The sequence below is a fragment of the Patagioenas fasciata genome, chromosome Z (genome assembly GCF_037038585.1).
Source record: "Patagioenas fasciata isolate bPatFas1 chromosome Z, bPatFas1.hap1, whole genome shotgun sequence".
Taxonomy (NCBI): Eukaryota; Metazoa; Chordata; class Aves; order Columbiformes; family Columbidae; genus Patagioenas; species Patagioenas fasciata.
In genome coordinates, this window is record NC_092560.1 from 59,375,039 (window position 1) to 59,392,595 (window position 17,557).

At 39.6% G+C, this 17,557-nt stretch overlaps 2 protein-coding genes across 3 annotated transcripts in view; one reads left to right on the forward strand and one right to left on the reverse strand.

Annotated features, from left to right (window-relative positions):
* Positions 1–11,774, forward strand: part of LOC136114756 (molybdopterin synthase catalytic subunit) — a 30,908-nt gene extending 19,134 nt beyond the window's left edge. The window contains exon 5 of the mRNA XM_065860281.2: positions 6,948–11,774. Coding sequence (XP_065716353.1) covers positions 6,948–6,977 — 30 coding nt within the window. The 3' untranslated portion in view covers positions 6,978–11,774. The remainder of the gene's footprint in view (positions 1–6,947) is intronic.
* ITGA2 (integrin subunit alpha 2) overlaps positions 1–17,557 on the reverse strand; it is a 66,894-nt gene that overhangs the window by 9,773 nt on the left and 39,564 nt on the right. For both annotated transcript variants that reach the window (XM_065860275.2, XM_065860274.2), the window contains 15 exons: positions 17,217–17,362; positions 16,341–16,484; positions 14,007–14,210; positions 13,070–13,206; positions 11,468–11,607; positions 10,332–10,483; positions 9,244–9,354; positions 8,582–8,664; positions 7,630–7,771; positions 5,947–6,039; positions 4,807–4,883; positions 4,625–4,708; positions 1,689–1,791; positions 748–858; positions 145–249 (listed from right to left, as the gene is read on the reverse strand). In XM_065860275.2, the coding sequence (XP_065716347.1) occupies positions 145–249; positions 748–858; positions 1,689–1,791; positions 4,625–4,708; positions 4,807–4,883; positions 5,947–6,039; positions 7,630–7,771; positions 8,582–8,664; positions 9,244–9,354; positions 10,332–10,483; positions 11,468–11,607; positions 13,070–13,206; positions 14,007–14,210; positions 16,341–16,484; positions 17,217–17,362 (1,832 nt within the window). The remainder of the gene's footprint in view (positions 1–144; positions 250–747; positions 859–1,688; positions 1,792–4,624; positions 4,709–4,806; positions 4,884–5,946; positions 6,040–7,629; positions 7,772–8,581; positions 8,665–9,243; positions 9,355–10,331; positions 10,484–11,467; positions 11,608–13,069; positions 13,207–14,006; positions 14,211–16,340; positions 16,485–17,216; positions 17,363–17,557) is intronic.

The window sequence follows — 17,557 nt, forward strand, 5'->3', positions numbered from 1 at the left end:
AATATGCAACTTTTCTTCTAAGGCAGATGCAGTATGTGTGAGAACATCCATAGGCTGCACTCCTGCACTGTGAATGAGAAATGCCACCCCCACCACAGCTGTGCCCCCCTGTCCTGTGGTACTGCAGCCTTGAGTCTTACTCACCAGTTCTTTAGAAGCTCTGAAGTTCTCTTTTGTGAAAGATGGAGAATAAGGTCTTCTCCCTATTTGCAGTGGATTTGTCTGAGCTTGACAAGTAACACCTCTGGCCTAGGAAATATGTCAGGAACGAAACTGGATGACATCACACTCAGGAGTTTATAGTCATTATAATAATATATGTTTCTGGGGTGAGATGGTGGTGGTGAAGGCTAGATTGTGGAAACTACAAGACTGCATGTGGTTTTGGTCAGAATTAAACATCTCTTACATTAATTTTTTTCTGCCTAGATTGACGCTAAGGTTTTGTCCCAGTCAAAAAATTCCATTTTTACTATAACCTTCCCAGTAACTTGGAAAAGAATCTGGCTGAAGAGTTCCAGGGTCATATGAAAAGTCAGGCCTGGACCATCAAGATAATCCACATCTGCCAAGCAATAGACTAGTGTACTGGTGATATCGTGGTCCTCTCCCTTCCCTTTATGGGAAAGGGACAAGGAGAAAGGGCATAGATTCTCTGAATCTCAGTCATATTGTGAGGGAAATAACTGATGTTTATGGTACTGTTTAAACCCCAAAATACATCAGTTGATGTAATTCAGTGATCACCTGATCTGTGGTGACAGCAGTTATGTACATCAGTGGGTTGTCTTTGCTGGTCAGTTCTGGAATATAGATTTTTACAGATGCCATCTTTACTGGGATACTTCCTGTTGTTACCTGTGAAGCAAGTAACTCACAATTAATTCAGGTAGTTATACTCAAAAATGCATGAATTAGTTAATATACCAAGAAAATCAGAAATCACAGATGAGTATGGAAGAACTTCACTCATTTTACATTAATGTTTTTTGTACGAAGACACTTACGAGGGTAGTAATTACATAATGCCAACAGTAAAGCAGAAAGTGTACTGTATAGCCTCAGACCCCTGTCTGTATTCTTAGCAAAGCTCTTATTAACTCTGTGAAATATGTTTCAAAAAGCAAATGTTCTGCCACAGCCAATAGGCCTGTTATTTAGTCCTCTAGAGAAGCAGTTACAGGAATGTAAATGGAATATAATTTAAGTTTCTTCCATGTTGCATATTTGGATCTAAGTTTTTCTAAATTACGTAACAAATGCTATGATCTGGCTAGTCCTTCCATCTGCTTTGAGCACTTAACCCTCGCCAAACTTCAAGTTTCAAAGTCCAAGCCTGTGAAGACTTGTTTTCCTTTATCAAGTCAGCAGAAGACAAACATGCTCTGTGAAAAAACAGTGGAAATTGGCCTAAAGTTAAGCATTAACTATCTTCTAAATATGTAAACAGTGCAGGATCAATCCCTCCCCATACTACTTGTGCAGTAAGTGCAAATTTCATCCTTAACCCCATAAAGACTGTAAGCGTTTATCCCCCAGCTATTTGTAATTTTTTTTCTTACATGACTGATTCAAAAGCATCAAAATCAGACAGTGAAATCAGGAGTGTTTTTTCAGCTACATTTGGGACCAGGCTACAAGAGGCGGTAAGGCAGCTTCTCAAACCAGAACCAGAAACATTTACTAACCTTAACTGAGAAGTTGAACGTGGGGCCGATATCTTCAAAATTATTCACAGTGGAAGGAATGTTACGACCAGAGTACACTTCATAGAAGTTGATGTTGGCAAGCCTAGTTAACAACCATAAAACAATACATTTCAATTTGGCAGCTGCTTTGAAAACATATGTTACTGGATGCGCCTTAGTGGAACAGGTTACAAGTACAGTCTGAGAAAAAATCAGTCATTTGTACCACTGTTTTTATTTTACAAAGTTATTTAAGAAAATACATGGCACTGTACTAAAGCCCACAGCTGGAGTGAACATGTGAAGATAAGATGGGAGGGCTGGATGAGACCTCAGCCTTCTGCAACCCATGGTGCTTCAGTGCCAGATTGCAAACTCCTGTCCCAGACACACAAGCCCCAACTTTCAGTATTGCAGTGGTCTCTCTCCTCACAAAGGGCCTCTGGTGGTCCCCTTGGGTACATCCATAACAGCAAATACCAACAGATCCTAACGCCACAGACCACGGTCAGGCTTGTTTCCACACTGCCTTGCTGTGAAAGCACACTCAGCATCCTGCTTGTGTACATGGTGCACATCGCATCCCGTCTGGGCCACTTTTGTTAGTACATATGGGTTTCAAAATTTTAAATTTCCAAAGTAACATGAGGGCGGTTGCAGCCCACCACAGCATGAAATCACAGGTGTATGACAGAAGGATGTGGTGTGAGGGCCTGTGGATGCTTGAGGAGCTCAGCCAGCTGAGACCATGCTCAGAGATGATGAAAGCATCCCTGTGTAGTGCCGCACCTCCATGTGCTACCTGTGAGCAGCTTCTCTGCTGAACTGTCCCAGAACTGTGTCTGCACTTCATCGTTATCTTTCATTAGGAGGCTAATTTGAGCAGTCAAAAAGCAAGCTGGGGAGTGAATCAGGAAGGAGCAGGAGCTATCATGATTCCTACATCAGCTCTTCCTGTAGCACAAAGTGCAAATCCATCCTCTTTGCCAGTGCTGCTCTCCCTGTTTGATCTGGGTACAATCCCAAATTAACACATCTGCAGTCTCACAGAGGTGCTTCATTCTCAGTTATGGTCCTCCATATTTCATCGTGGATCCTTTTCAATCCCCCATGCTTCCTGCCCTGGGCCCCTTCCTTGAAGGGCCTCCTCACAAGGGCTCCTAGGCAAACCTGTGTGATGCATTTTCTGTTTCCTTATTGCTCCTATCTCCAGTCCTTCCAGGATGCACAGTATCAGCTTCCTTGTCCTTGCAGGAGTCATGGGTGAAACTGATTTCCACCTCTTCTCCTGGAAACTCATATTAGGGGATTTTCCCCAGAAAGGCTTCACTTCAGCAAGACAACACTTTTTCTCTCAACCCTTGTGTTTTAAGATGTAACTTCTTGGCTGTATTACTAGCCTCAAGAAGGAACTATCTCCAGATAGGTATATTCTTAGTGGAACAGTGTTAAAATTAACTAAGTTCAAGGCAAGCATTTGAAATTGTACCTTGGCTTAATGTGTACTTCCTTTAGTTTTCTTAAATTGATTCATCTCCAAGAATAACTAATCCTTTTCTGGCAGTACAGATTTCTTCATGCCTTGACTTGCATATGAAATTGCATTTTCTCATACTTGGGAGATGCACCTGAATTCAAACCCCTGTTTTTTCTTGAGTAACTCTTCTATATATTTTATGCCTGGCCTTTCCTCAAGCGTTGAATTTCTGTACATATTTCTCAGCTAATTAAATCTGCTGATTCAACTTTGCACCATCTCAGTTTCCTAGATGGCTGCTGAAGTTGCTGTGCTGGCCACCTGGTCAGATGTTCCTGTAGTCTCTGTGCTGCTGCTAATTTCAGTAACAAACACTGCTTCTGCTGAAGTCTCATGAGACATTTCTCAAGGAGCTGAAAGAACTTGCTTCACTGACACAAATACTTCTCTGCAATTAAAATACTCTAAAAAATTCTGCATGACCGCAGAATTGGTGCATTTAGGCACAGTGAATTAAGGGCCTTCAAATATTCTGAAACTGCTGCTTCAAAGCAGGTTATTAAACTCAGCTTTGCTATTGTGGTCCCTATTCCAGCTCAGGTCATCCTACGTAGTCAACAGTTCTTGTAGTTATGATGGTCTTTGAATATTAATTTCCTGGATTCATTGTTGGTGCGCATTTTTTTAAGCAGCCTCCTCTTTTTCAAATTTCTCTCTTTCTTTGAATAATTACTATTTATTTTCTTGCAGTTTATGTTTACAAATTTTGGAATGCCTCAGGATGCAAAAGCATTTTTCCCACCAAGAATGGTGACCAAATGCACAAAATATAACTACATGTGGTTTATCCTGGTAATTCAGTAATTGGGAAAGACTTTGTTTTTCTTTTTTAATGAAATCTGCTGTGTGCACCTCAGGTTTTGGTTCAAATCATTATCTCAAATTGCCAATAAGCATTTTTGGTTTTGGCCCAGATTCAGCAGATATGTTCATATTTTTTTTCCTTCTCCCTCCCCGACTCCTTGCTGAGAGTTTGAGCTGGGGTAGATCTTTCTTTTTGTTTTGTTTGTTTAGTTCGATCATCTTAACTCCAGATTTGATCCAATGTCAACACATTTGAGCCCACAGGCCCAATCTTATGATACCGTATGTACCGATTATATTATCAAAACCAGAAGCGCTATTAATTTCTTATACCACTTCCGTTCATGTGAGCATCTGTAACAACAGTGCAAAGGTAAACATTGATCCATCATTTTTTACAACACATTCCATAATTGTTTACATGTAAGATTATTAGAAGAACATCAAATTCTGCTGCTGTTCATGAAGTGGCAATTTCTTATGACTTCCAAAACGAAAACCAAGTTTCACTATATTTTCAGTGGTCTTTCAAGAATGTTACTATATTCAAATGCCTTGGCAAAATGACAGTGACTCTTTACATTATTCAGCCTACCTTGTGAAGTGAATTTCTGCATCATATCGCAAAGGAATTGATAAGCTGACCTGGTTGTCCAATTCTTGTGCTTCTTTACTTTCGCTGTTCATCAAAACACATTTAAGTTAGGAGTTATAACATTATTTTATACAAATAAGGTATTAATACCTAACTTCCTTTCATACAATTATATACTTTACCTCAATGCACGAAAACTTATAACTGCCACATTCTGAAGATTTTTCAGGTTAAAATCAAAACTAATATCAAAGGATACCTATGGAAGAAACAAGGAACACAGTGAATATGTTGATGGTACAACATCCAAAGGAGTTCCTAATAGCAACATAATTATTAATATGTGAAATAACTTGGAATTGCCCTCTGTATTTGAATTCTCCACCAATTTCTGTGTAATGTTTCCATAATTTCTAATACTCCAGAATTGCTTTGTTATCACTTGCCCCTACAAAGAGGCATTGTTACACAAACATGAGTTATGTGCATTTGTAAATCGAGTAAAACTAGCTAGTTGCTGCAACAGAAGGTGTTAAGGATTGCTTCAATTATGTGCTTTCAAACACTAGCACTAACACAAGCTTTGTATTCGCTCTTTGCTTCCATTCATTCCAACAGGTCCCCTTTGACCAATGCCATTAAAAGTTCAGAACAAACTTAAGTTTTTGCATGTAAATTTCTATTTTTTTTCTCCTGCCACCATAAAATGTCATGTTTATGTTCCTTCTAGCAAGTTCCTTTTTGTTCCAGTTGATTGTGTTAGAGGCTGGAAGCCTATTTCTGTTTTGCCCTTGAGGAATAAAAGATCAAGTTCTATAAAACAATGTATATCCCGAGATTTATTGTCTGTATGAGGAAAAGGATACATGATCTATCCTAGGGTTGTGTGGGCCACCCCTCTCCTCTCAAAGCAATGCTGCATTCTTGGAGAAATGAGATTCATAGAGCAGGAGAGGGAACTACCCCAGTTTCACGCAGCAGCAGGGGTTTGATGGGAATTGTACTCAGTTCCCAGCAGGCTATGCGTAATGCTCTCTGCCTTTGCCTCCTAGCCCTCACCCTCCAGGAGTTACAAAGCTACAGTGGCATTTGAAAGCCATGGGTAATGACCAATGTGCTTCAAGAGCCTTTTTTTCCTGTAACCTGGCAGGGGGTGACAGAAGTATAGCCCTTGGTTTGCTTCTTTTAATGCCTCTGCAGCCCAAAGGGAAGTTAATGGTTGCCAAATCCAAGAAACCCTCACCATCAGTAAACACAGATTTAGGGGAAAACAACAAAAATATTTTGGTGTCATTCAAGGTTATTTAAAACGCCAGCTGTACCTGTTGTCCTGTTCTGAAAACAGGATAGCTTATTTGGCAAATGACTGTACTTTGTGCTGCTCCTGTCTGACACGAGACTTCAGTCCCATCATTCTGCAGAGAAAACAGAAAGGAAAGTCATCTTAGTATCAGGTTTGATAAAGCAGAGAGGGAGTTACCAATCTGTATCTTCAACAGGACATGTATTATGGTAAGGAGTGGTACAGACAGGTGTTACAGCAGTAGTTCCTAAAGATGCAGCAGTGGGGCACAGACAGGACCAGGAGAGAGGCAGGAGAAGCATGAGACAAGGACTAGAACTTTGCAATTTCTTGTGAGCTGTAATGATCTTGCTAGGATATTGTGCTGGACTTGGAAGAAGAAATACAGGCTGGAAAGTATAGGTCACCTCCAACCGTGACTTTTAACAGCTTTTTCCACAACTTTTGCAGCCATATTTACATGACCTGAGAACTAGATAAATACTCTCACTGTGGAACTTAGTGTGTAGAGGGGAACTCTATTGTACTTTTTGTAGGAAAATCTACAATATATAAGAGTTTCTGTCCTACTTTGCAGAATATTTAGCATGTCATCGTCCCACATCAAAGACAGTTATCATCACTTTTAAAAGAATTAATTAAAATCTACTGTCTTTTGTTAAAACCATCCCTACTAGACATTAACCATTAATGAATTATGCTACCAAAAAAACCCAAACCCAACACCCATACATTCTCAGCTTAAGCTCTTCTTCCTGCTTCAAAGCAGGCACATTTTTGGTCAAAAGCTTCACTTCCAGGCTGAAATATTTCTAAGCAGATCAGCTTTTAAAGCAAATGAAAATCCTAGCTCCAGTGTGGTCTTTCGGCATGAGTGGAATGAGCAATTTTGCTACACAACGGGATGGGGAGTTAGAGGGGCACCCTCAGCTCTGTGTGGAGTGCTTCTGCCAGTTCATTGTTAAGGAAAATGCTACTCTTGGGCAGTGATGAATGCTCCTATCCCTCCTCTCTCTTCAGTATAGGGATTGCTCTGGAATTCACCCCTAGGATTATCACGCACCTCTCCAGTAGCAGCCTGACAACATAAGCCAAGCACTGAAGTCTGGATTTCATCCTCCATGAATTGAGAGCAACAGCTGAGTTTATAGATTTACTGCATTCCTCAAAATAGTATGTATCATTTCTTTCTTTGCCTTTTTCTAAGACAAAATTCATTATAAGAGCTTCTGGTATAGCAATCATTTCAACCTGATTAACTGTCTAGATGGAACACATGGCCTTGGCAGTAACACTGTTTCTAGATCCAAAGTCTGTGCTCTAAGGCCACATCATCAGTGCTGCATGCTTGATTTATCAAATACAAATTCCCTGTGGCACAGCAACTGCATTCAAGCATGTTGTTGGGAGTCAAGCAGAAGATGTGGGTGCCAAGGCCTAAGTGAGGAAAGATGACTGAAATACTGACATGAGGTCAAACTCAACAGGTTGCCAACTTTTATGCTGAGTTGGCAGTGTCTCTCCTTGATCTAAATAAACTGATACGCCAAAGGGAATAATTCTCGTATCCAAGAAAATAAACTGGAAGAACGGTTTGCACATACATTCTTTCCTGGGATAGGCACGACTAGAAAGAAAAAAAAAATCTGAGAAGCTCAAAAATAAGTGGCAATAACACAAACAGGAAGCCTGGGTATCATACCGGTAAAGACGAAGAAGCAAAAAACAGGTTGTCTGAAAATGTAGCCTGGATTCTGGTGTTATATGCATTTTCCTTTTTATTTCTCAAATTCACATTGAATGTTAGTCTTCTGTTTTTGCTGCTGACAACAAACTGCTGTTTGCTGTTGGAAAATAAAGTCCATTTCTGTAAACAGAGGTACTAGAACAGCTGTAGATCATGAAAATATATTGCCTGGAGTCAACAACAAATACCAAGCACACCAAGATATTTCCTACGTTCTATGCACTTAAACACTCTTGTTTTCTAAACCCGTTGACAAAAGAAATTTTGTGATTTTTTTTTCTTAAAACTGAACAGAATTAGTGTCTTCTTAAAGTGCAGGACCTTGATTATGTATGGTCAAAGTAATTTTGCTGAATTTTCAAGGCTCAGCTCTGGTGGTTAGGGGAGAAGAGAGCGGGTGGCGGACTTGGATGGCAGCTTCAGGAAGAGGCAGCCCTGTCTCTCCGCAGACTGTACATAGATGCTTATATCTGCATATGGACTTGGAGTATGTGCTGCTGGAATGGCTGACCTCAGTTTCCCAGTGGCACAGACTTCTGCAGGATCCTCACCACTCCCTGCTGGAGGGACCAAGATGACTGCTGCAGGCACTGATGGTCTCCCAGCATGCTCCCTTTCCCAACAGTAGCCGGCCAGACATGAATCTCCTGAATGCCCACTCAATTCCTAAGGTACCAAAACATGGGCTTGTCTAAGCTGACAAGAGTCCTACTTCTGTATCTGTGTTCATATCATGCCTCTTTTTCCTTCATTAGTTGCTTATGCTTTTTTTTAATCCCTGCTAGTTCTAAGTAGATGTTGAACTAGGAAGGCATTCTCATCTAGAAATTCTTCCAAAGCCTACAGACACACCAACTGGTGAAAACTTAACACCCGACTCAAACAATTAAACTGATTCAGCTCTTACCCATCATCTGCTTTCTGCTGAACATTCAGAACAAGATCACAGATACAAAGTTCATCTTCACCACAATCTTTAACAAAAGGAATCTAAGGAAACAAAAAAATATTTCCTGAATGACAGTGCTAGAGATAGTGGAAAGCAAACACCTTCAAGATGAAGCACATTCTTTGTTTGCAGATAAGAAATCCCTCTGAAGGGCATTAAAAACTCTGACACGTGAACAAGTTAACACTGAGTAACGTGTTACTACATGTCAACTGATCTGTAAGAATGGTGCAGGCAGGTTATTGTTAATGTAAAAAAATGTGATGTAATCAAAGGAGTTCCATTTCTCTTTTATGTACTCTCTTATTGTAGGCTAATCTATAATAACCTAAAATACTTCATCTCTGCTATCAACTAGAAATTGACATCAACAGTGACATGACTCAAACAATTCACTTGTTATGCCATGGTGGCTGATGTGTGTCTGTGTGAGCAAGCCCATGCAATACAGATAAAGGTATAAAAGGAACCACGGGATGCCCCCCAGGTGCCTACTTTCACCCCAGTGACTTAATGAGAACACCAGTTTGCACTTAGATGCACTCTGTCATTTGTGGGGGCCACAAATTACAGATGTGTGTATAGCCCTGCATTTTTCTATAGTCAGTTTGCATACTTACACTATAGGCCACAGATGCAGGAGAGTATCTATCAAGGACAGGGCTGGAGCCAGGGTTTGCAAGACCAATGTCAATACGCAAACTAAGGGAATTAACTGCATCCGAAGGTTCCTGTAAAATGCGTGTTTCAGATGACAGCTTTCAGCACAGTAAACAGGGTAAAATTTATAATTCTACTGTAAATTGAGAATGCATAGTAAAATCGTACTTAGTCTAAACAAGAAGTAACAGTGGGAAGCTTCATTTCTTGACCGAAATAATTATATGAAGTTGAGTAGTGTGGGTTTCTCTTACTAAACAGCTCCTAGTGCCGTTTTCCTAGGATTTCTGGAGAACCTATTAATCACAGTCACTTCTAGGGCTAAGGAACAGGCAGATTGTCCGCAGCTGCAGAAGCTGGTCTTCAATTGCCATTCTCACCTGTCTGCAGAAGGCAAATTCCTATTCCCCTCTGCCTTACCATCACAGAGAATAGCTGGGCCTGAGCAACACTAAAACGCAATATACCTCCTGTTGTCCACTGGATGGACACTATTCTAGCACCATGGCTCATGGCTCTGAATGTACTTGAAGCAGCAAAGATATTTGCATTGCAAAGGAAAGGAGAAACTAAAGTCCTCTAACTGACCTAGGATCATATGGGGGTTCAACGGAACTCTCAGGGCTGTGTTTGGTCTTTGATTTTAAGGAAAGATAAATACTTCCTTTTTTTTTTTTTCCCCCCACAGATGTATTACCTAGGGCTAGTAAGCACCAGAAGTCTGCATGAAACGCTGTTAGTTTGAGAAAAAACATTTGCATGTACGTCTTAGTTCTTAAGAAGGGAGGGAAATTAAAATCTGTTGAAACTATGGACTATGGGCTCTGTGTTATGTCAGAGCTGAAGTACATAATTAAGAACTGCCTTTTTTAAAAAGCTGTGCTTAATTGGACAGTTATTAGTTCCTTTGAAATCAGAATCTTACTAAGGATTTTTGAGTTGTTGGGGACTTGAGAAACATAAATCATTGAATAAACCATGCATAAAATTCATCAACATCTTCCTCTGGTTATTTTTGTCACACAAGACTGCTTGCAATAGCACTTACCTGTACACTGAAGATGTCATGAACACAATTCTCCTCATGACGTACCACAAGATCCCTTTGCATGTACCTTTCATTATTTTCTTTGAACAATCCTCTAGAAGTCACTCTCGAGGACTGGAGATCTGCATCCAATGTCGCATTGTACTTTATAGCTACAAGAAGAATAACAGTACATTTTTTGCTGAGTATGACTGCCCATGATCTCAGTACTATGCTCAACATATGACCAGGCTTTCCAAACCACGCTAAGTATTTTATTTTTTTCATAGCTTGCTGAACACAGAACACTCTCAAAATGATAAAATTTTCTCTTGTGTTTTCCAGAACAGTCAAACAGGTTTAAATCCTGACGTAAGTTCTCATCCACAGAGAGCACATTAAATGGCAATCAATCCAGTCTCCATTGCAGATGTCTGAGCCTGCAGCTCAGGCAAGAAGCCAGTCAGCAGGGCCAGGATTACGCTAGATAAATGAGCCTTGCAACCACAGCCCTGAACTCTGAGGAGACTATAAAGAATCTGCATCTTCTCTTCAATCACATAATAATTTCTGTCTTCTTCTCTTCATATTATGACTAATACACTGTGGAAGTTCACCATTATTTTATAGCTCACAATCATGAGTTCCTAAAGGCACTATACATAGCACTGAATCAGTCCAACTGGTGTTATCCATGACGTGTAGCTTCATGAGAGGACAGCGCAGGTCCCAGAAATATTTGGTGCTCTCCTGTCCTCTAAAGATGTTTTCCTCAGTGACATCTGCACTAAGCCTGTGGAAATTTATTTTTACTGTGTGTTTGTATTTTGTTTCTGTCTGAAGAGAGAAGAAAAGTCTGCAGTCTGCTGTTGAAACCAGCAGGTTGAAAAAAATAATTTCTCACTAATGACATTTTCTGGGGTTTGTTGAACAGCAAGGATATAGCTCTCCTTTATACTGTTAATTTCTCACTTTCCAAAGATTATCGAGCCAGTGATGAAAGTAGGTCTTGAAAATACTTTCTCAAGCACTTAAGTTTTATACTGATTTTCCCTACTTGACATTCAATCTAATATATCTTTAGAATTTCCACAACTCATTTGAATAATGGACTTCTGAAGAAATGAATAAAAGACAAATCATTGAAATACTCTTACCCACTTGATTATTTTTCTTAGCAGGTCTAAATGTAGCCCCAAAACATATTTTGACAGTTATTTCTGTGTTCTTGTTCAGGAGACTGATTTTCTCAGGTTTAAATGAGGCAATTATGGACACATTTGCAATGCTTCGTGACCTGAAAAATATTTTTAAAAGGTTACATGTGATTTTCAAGAGCACTGGGTAATGCAGAAGCTGTCATCTATTACTATCTTCAAATGTAATATTGATTTTCTTGTTTCTCAATGCAAACATTTTTTAATGGCACAGGTAAAATTACTTTTCTTTGCATATAAGTGAATTTGTTGATACAGTTATGACAATAAATAATTTATCATGTCAAATCAATGGATAATCAATGTCGTTATAATAATGCTCTAATCCTTCCCGTAAGGTAACAGAGAATGAAGCCTTTGTTCTGTTTCTGCGATAAATAACCTTCTGCTCCTTTATGGAATTTACTGAGCTTCTCTGAGAAGGCACAGGAAAGTAATTCTTCATTTTAATTAATATTCTTATTTTTCAGAAAAAAACACTTTCATGTAATTAATCAAGATTTTGAAAAACAGTTTCAAAGGAATCCTGAACATAAAAACAAACACTTTAATCAAAAGTGAAACTTGTTAATCAGACTAAATGCCAGAGTGAAAGAAAAATGAGCAATTTCATTAATCATATCTAAATAAAAGCTGATACTCCAAGGGAGCATAATTTTCTTTAATGCAACTGCCACCAGCACCAGCATCAGTTCTATTGTGGGTCAAAGGCCCCAAATGACCATTTATTGTTAATAATCTTGTTTCATTATGAAATAAGTAGCAGTTTAGTGATGTTTTTCTTGTTATAATGGGGAGCCTCAGGCAAAAGATAGAAAAGCAAGATGCATTTTAGCTTAGCTCCTCAAAGTAGTGAAAAACTCATAGTACTTAGGGAAACAGAAGATTTGGTTTCTGCAAAGCTTTTTTTCTTTATTTTGTAGAAATACTCACATTGCCATATGCCAGAAAAGATGAGTTTCTTGCCAGATATAGGTGCCAACTCTCTTTCACAGCTCTCTGCTCTTACCCTGCAGGACAACTCTCTCCCCCAGATCAGCATACCAGCCAGTGAAGGTCATGCAGTTTGTGTGAGAACTGGTTTCATCTGTCTCAGACTCAGCTATCAAAACTATACTGTGGCTATTAAAGTACAACCTGCTGTTGTAAATACTCACAAGCAAGCCCCACTCCTTGCTGCTGCCCCTTTCCTCTGGATCATGTGCCTGCACAGCAGCAGCAGGCAGGGTGTCTCCTGGCCTCTCCATCCCCACCTCGGTGCCTCCTGGCAGCCCCCACCACTCGCTTCCCCCTGCACACCTTGGCTCTGCCCACCATGCTGCCTTGGCTTTTGATGGTTTTGTGATACATGCTTAAAAGAGGTTTAGTCTAATGCCATTTTTCAGCTAGCTATGAGAGCAGCAATGAGGCAAGAAGTGTGTTAGCTCTGAACACATGAAATGAAAGAGCTTTTTTTGTTTGTTTGTTTTGCTGTTTAATTAACTAAATGCTCCACTTTCGTCTGAATCGTTAAGTTCTTCCTTTCTAAAAGAGTTTACCAACCATAGCAGAACCACATCTCCATCAGCACCAACTGATACGTCAGTAATGTCATCGTCATTTAAGTCTCTATGGCCATCTACTGATCTTCCAAAGAACTGGAGCTGTTTTCCAAAAGCAGAATCAGATCCTAAAATTTTCTGGGAAAGAGAGTTTGGTTACTGAGTTTGCCACAAGCATGCTTAAGTCTGTAGATAGCAGCCTAAGCAATGGATTTTCACTAATATTCCCTGTATATGCAAAGTATTGTTTAAACAAAATGCTTTTGTGCATGTTTTCTCAGATGCTTTTAAGCACTTTTTCCTCCCCCGTTGGAACAGACAATGGACTAGATTTTTCTGTCCTGGGAGAAGATCAACTAACTGACTGTTGTGTGCCAGCTAGTACTTACCAGAAACTTTTTCCATCTCACACTAAGCAACTCAAAGAACAGGAAGCGTACTAGGGCTTCTAACAAATACTTTCTGCAATCAAAGTCTGCAGGAAAAGTGACACTAAAATTACCGTTCTAGTAGCATATAGGATATGCAAAGACCACTGAAAGTATTTTCCTTTAATACTACATATTTATAATTTACAGAGCTGGGATTAATCTAATTTTCATTGCTGTACATCAACATGAAAAATCTGAATAATGGGTGTCAAAAAATATATAGGGAATTAGTTGATTTCATATGCAGCCACCAAAAATTTTAAGAGCCTCAGATGGAGCACCTTCCAAGTTCTTTTCCTCTTTACGCTTCAGTTATAAGCACCACAACACCAACGAGGGCATGCTGACTGCTGAAGTAAGGACAGGCATAAAACTTGAAATAAGCCATGAGAAGTACTCCTTTAAGAGGATGAAACAGTAACAAATTAAAAAAATAGAAAATCCTTCTATTCTTCTCTAGCAGATCTAAAGGCACTGAGTACAGCATTATGCAACAAATTTAACTACCTGAGAATATTCTGTACGTATAGTTTTTTGAAATCCATTGTAAATGTAAATTGCTCCAGAGTTTTGGTTTTCCAGTGGTGCACCTATTACAACATCATTAAAGCCATCCAAATCAATGTCTGCAAGTGTTGCGATAGCTGATCCAAAGCGAGCATTTTCTGACCCCTGTGGACCTTTCAAGAGTTCTTGTTGATCCAAAATTCCCTTTAAAAAAAGAAAAAAGAAGAAAAAGCTAAAATACAGCTATCATTGCACTACATTAGACATAGAAGTAGTATCTATGTGCATTGTTTTTTGTTTTTGTTTGGCAATACATTCCCCTTGGACTCCTCAACCCTGAATTTCTTCCCCATTGTATTGCCCATTCAGTTTGCATTATGTCTCAGAGTCTTGGCAAGCATTACACAGCAAAATTAAAGCATGCTATGCAAAGCACTAACAGCAAATATAACCATATGTATGAAGCTTAAATGCTCTCACTGTCCTCATCTGACTGTTCCGAAAGTTTCACAATACATTGAAAAATACAGTTTCCAGTTTTGGATTACCAGTTTTTATGCAGAGGGAATGGAAATTATGTAACTGGACATAATTCTTTGAAACAGAAATGGAATTTCCTAACTGAACTAACGCAAAAAACATGTGTCCAAATGCTAAACTCCTGACCTCTCCAGTGCCCATGGAGAAACAAAGATTGGAAATCTTTATAGTTAAATAATCACATTTACACTAGCTTTAATTCAACACTGGCAAACACTGTTCTCATCATTAACCTCAGTTACCATGCTGTGCTTAAAATTTTAGAAATACCAGCCAAGTTATTTATTAAAAGTGGCTAGAAAAGTATTATTTGCACAACACGAACAAGTTGCATAAATCCAGGTTCTTTAAAAAGAAAAAAAAAAAAATCATTCTTTTATTATTCTTAACTTGCAAATAATTTAAAACCTAACATTTGATGAAGGCTAAATGTTGTAAAGACAGTTTTCCAACTTATTCAGTCTTCAAAACATAAGAAAAAAAATCCTTCGTTTTTCTGTTCTTCTGTATTTCATGTCTAATTCCCCAGTCACTAAGACTGAAGTCAGCTGCTAGCAGTAATGCTTTCAGCACCTTCATCTACCTTGAAATTGCCTTAGGGTACAGTTTCCTGTTGCTCCAGGATGACCTGGCTGTGAGCTGCTGCTGAAGAGGATGGTCTTTCCTCTCTATTTATTTGACTGGAATTTACCTAGTAGAAAGGCCATGTTCTATTATCTCTGATGGATGGCAGGCACTAATTTGCTTTGCATGTATAGACATCCAGTGATCAAGAGACAGTTCAAAAGTGCTAGAGGCTTCAAGAATATTAATACAGATATTCTGAAAAGACCCACTATAGGTCTGAATAAAAAACAGTCAGTCATGCACTAGACAACATAGCTTCACTGAACAAAGGAGACAACATGAGTAATAGCAACCATCTAGTGTGACCGTCTGCGAAACAATACAGAAATCTGTCAGAAGAGCATTTATTAGAACGGTTTTGGGAATACTGTCAGGTGTTGGACAGATTTGCCAAAAGCAAATGGCAAACAATTAATTAGCAAAAGCCTTGAGCTAAGTTTTTCAGAGAAATGGTCCACCTTCTGCTATATTTGTGTACAGTGCCTAGTACAGTGCCCAAAACCAGGACCAGGGAGCCACCTAGAGCAGCAGGCCCCTGACAGTGCTCAGCTCCTAACTTGCATAGTGATTCCACTTCAGTCTGTTCCAGCTGGCTCATTCCCAGATTACATGCACAAGCAGTTCTGGGGAAAGTTTGCAGCTGCTCCTGAAAAGCAGAATGGATGAGATTGCACTGGGAAAGGCTCTGCCTGCGGTCCTCCAACCAGGCAGCCTTGGCACCATTTACGCCTGCCCTTATGCCACACCCACAGAAAGAACATCCTCTGTTTTTCCTTCCAAAAAAGCCACTTGAAATACTTCAAACCCTTTGAAAAACATACACTCAATAGTGACTCAGAGGCCCTGATGAGTCTAGGGCCAAAGGCTTTTTAGCATGCATGTGGCCAGTCTGCTTTGAAAGAAGCTTGCCCTAAGCGATGCCAGCTCAAGCAAGTCTGCTGTGCCAGTTCGCTGTGGGGCCAGGGATTGCTCTTCTGATCACTCTACAATTTAACAGAACAGACACTGCTGCTAAGCACTACTGCAGTTTGGACTGCTTTTTCCATGGTAAAACTGCAGTCCATGGAATAAAAATAAATCCCTCCAGCCGCAAATGAAAAAATCAGCACTCATCACGGATGGAAAAGCAGGAAGCTGATTCCAGATCTGCTACAGTGCCATTCTTACCTTTGTGATTGAAAACATGTATACTCTCCCTTCTTCTTTCTTCAGGTCATTCATAAACATTGGTGCACCCACGAGCAGCACATCTGTCACAGAATCCCTGTTAACATCCAATGAACAGACCACACTGCCAAAGTAGGAGCCAATCTGAAATCAGCAGTAAGAGAGTCATATTTGTTTGTGGATTTTGTAAAGCATAATGCTTTAGCACCTTACTCAGAAAAGTTACATCCAGGCATAGTTCAATACTAATGAATGAAACTGCTCTTTGTAATGAAATAACTATATAACATACTCCAGTGTTTGAAGAATTCACGTCCTTATCAGGTGTCCACTGTTTCTGCCCAGTAGCTGCTTGTAGGGCTGTCCCACTTGTCAACAAGAATGCGAACAGAGAATAAGCTATGGGAGGTATATTAGTTATGTATAAAATTTGGTACATTAAACTACCCAATTTCTGATTTACTCTCAGATTTGTCTTATAAACAAACAAAACCTAAACCATTCCGAACTTGCTGCTCTTTTCCAAATGGAGAAAAGAGAATGAACACCCAAATCTCTCTTTTGATCTCATCTACTTCACTACTTTTCAGGCAGAGTGGAGCCCCCTTGATGCTCTCCCAATTCAAGTGTTGACAGAATGATACATTGATTAGCTTTGTATATTACTTTTTACCACTAATTGCATGACTTCCTGAAACACTGTTTAAGAGTTACAATTAACCTCATTGAAATAGCCTAGTGGCAGAGAAAAGTTCAAGTGTATTCCAAATGCATTTAAAAAAAAAAAAGAGGAATTTTCAGAACAAATGCGTTGCAATTTACTGCTGTGTGAATAGACGTCTGCAAAATCTGCATTCATGACCAAAATATACGTGCCTGCTCGCCTCTTTGGGACTGGACAATTGTGATGTTACCATCACTGTCAACATCATAAACCACTACTCTTCCAGTGTAGTTGGATCTTGGTGCGCCAGCAACAAAATAGACAGAGCTCTGAGTTGAGAGAACAGCAACTGAATAACCTGGGGAGAGAAGCCAACATTTAACATGTGTGAGAGTCCATTCACTGCAAGTTGTCACTTCGTTATCCATAAAGGCACAGAGGATCTGGTATGTTAGCCACAGAGAATGGTGCTTCCAGACAGGAAGTTGTCACATATGCATAAAATCTGCAATCATCTTCTGGAGAGAACAATGACACACAGATCAAGTTGAAG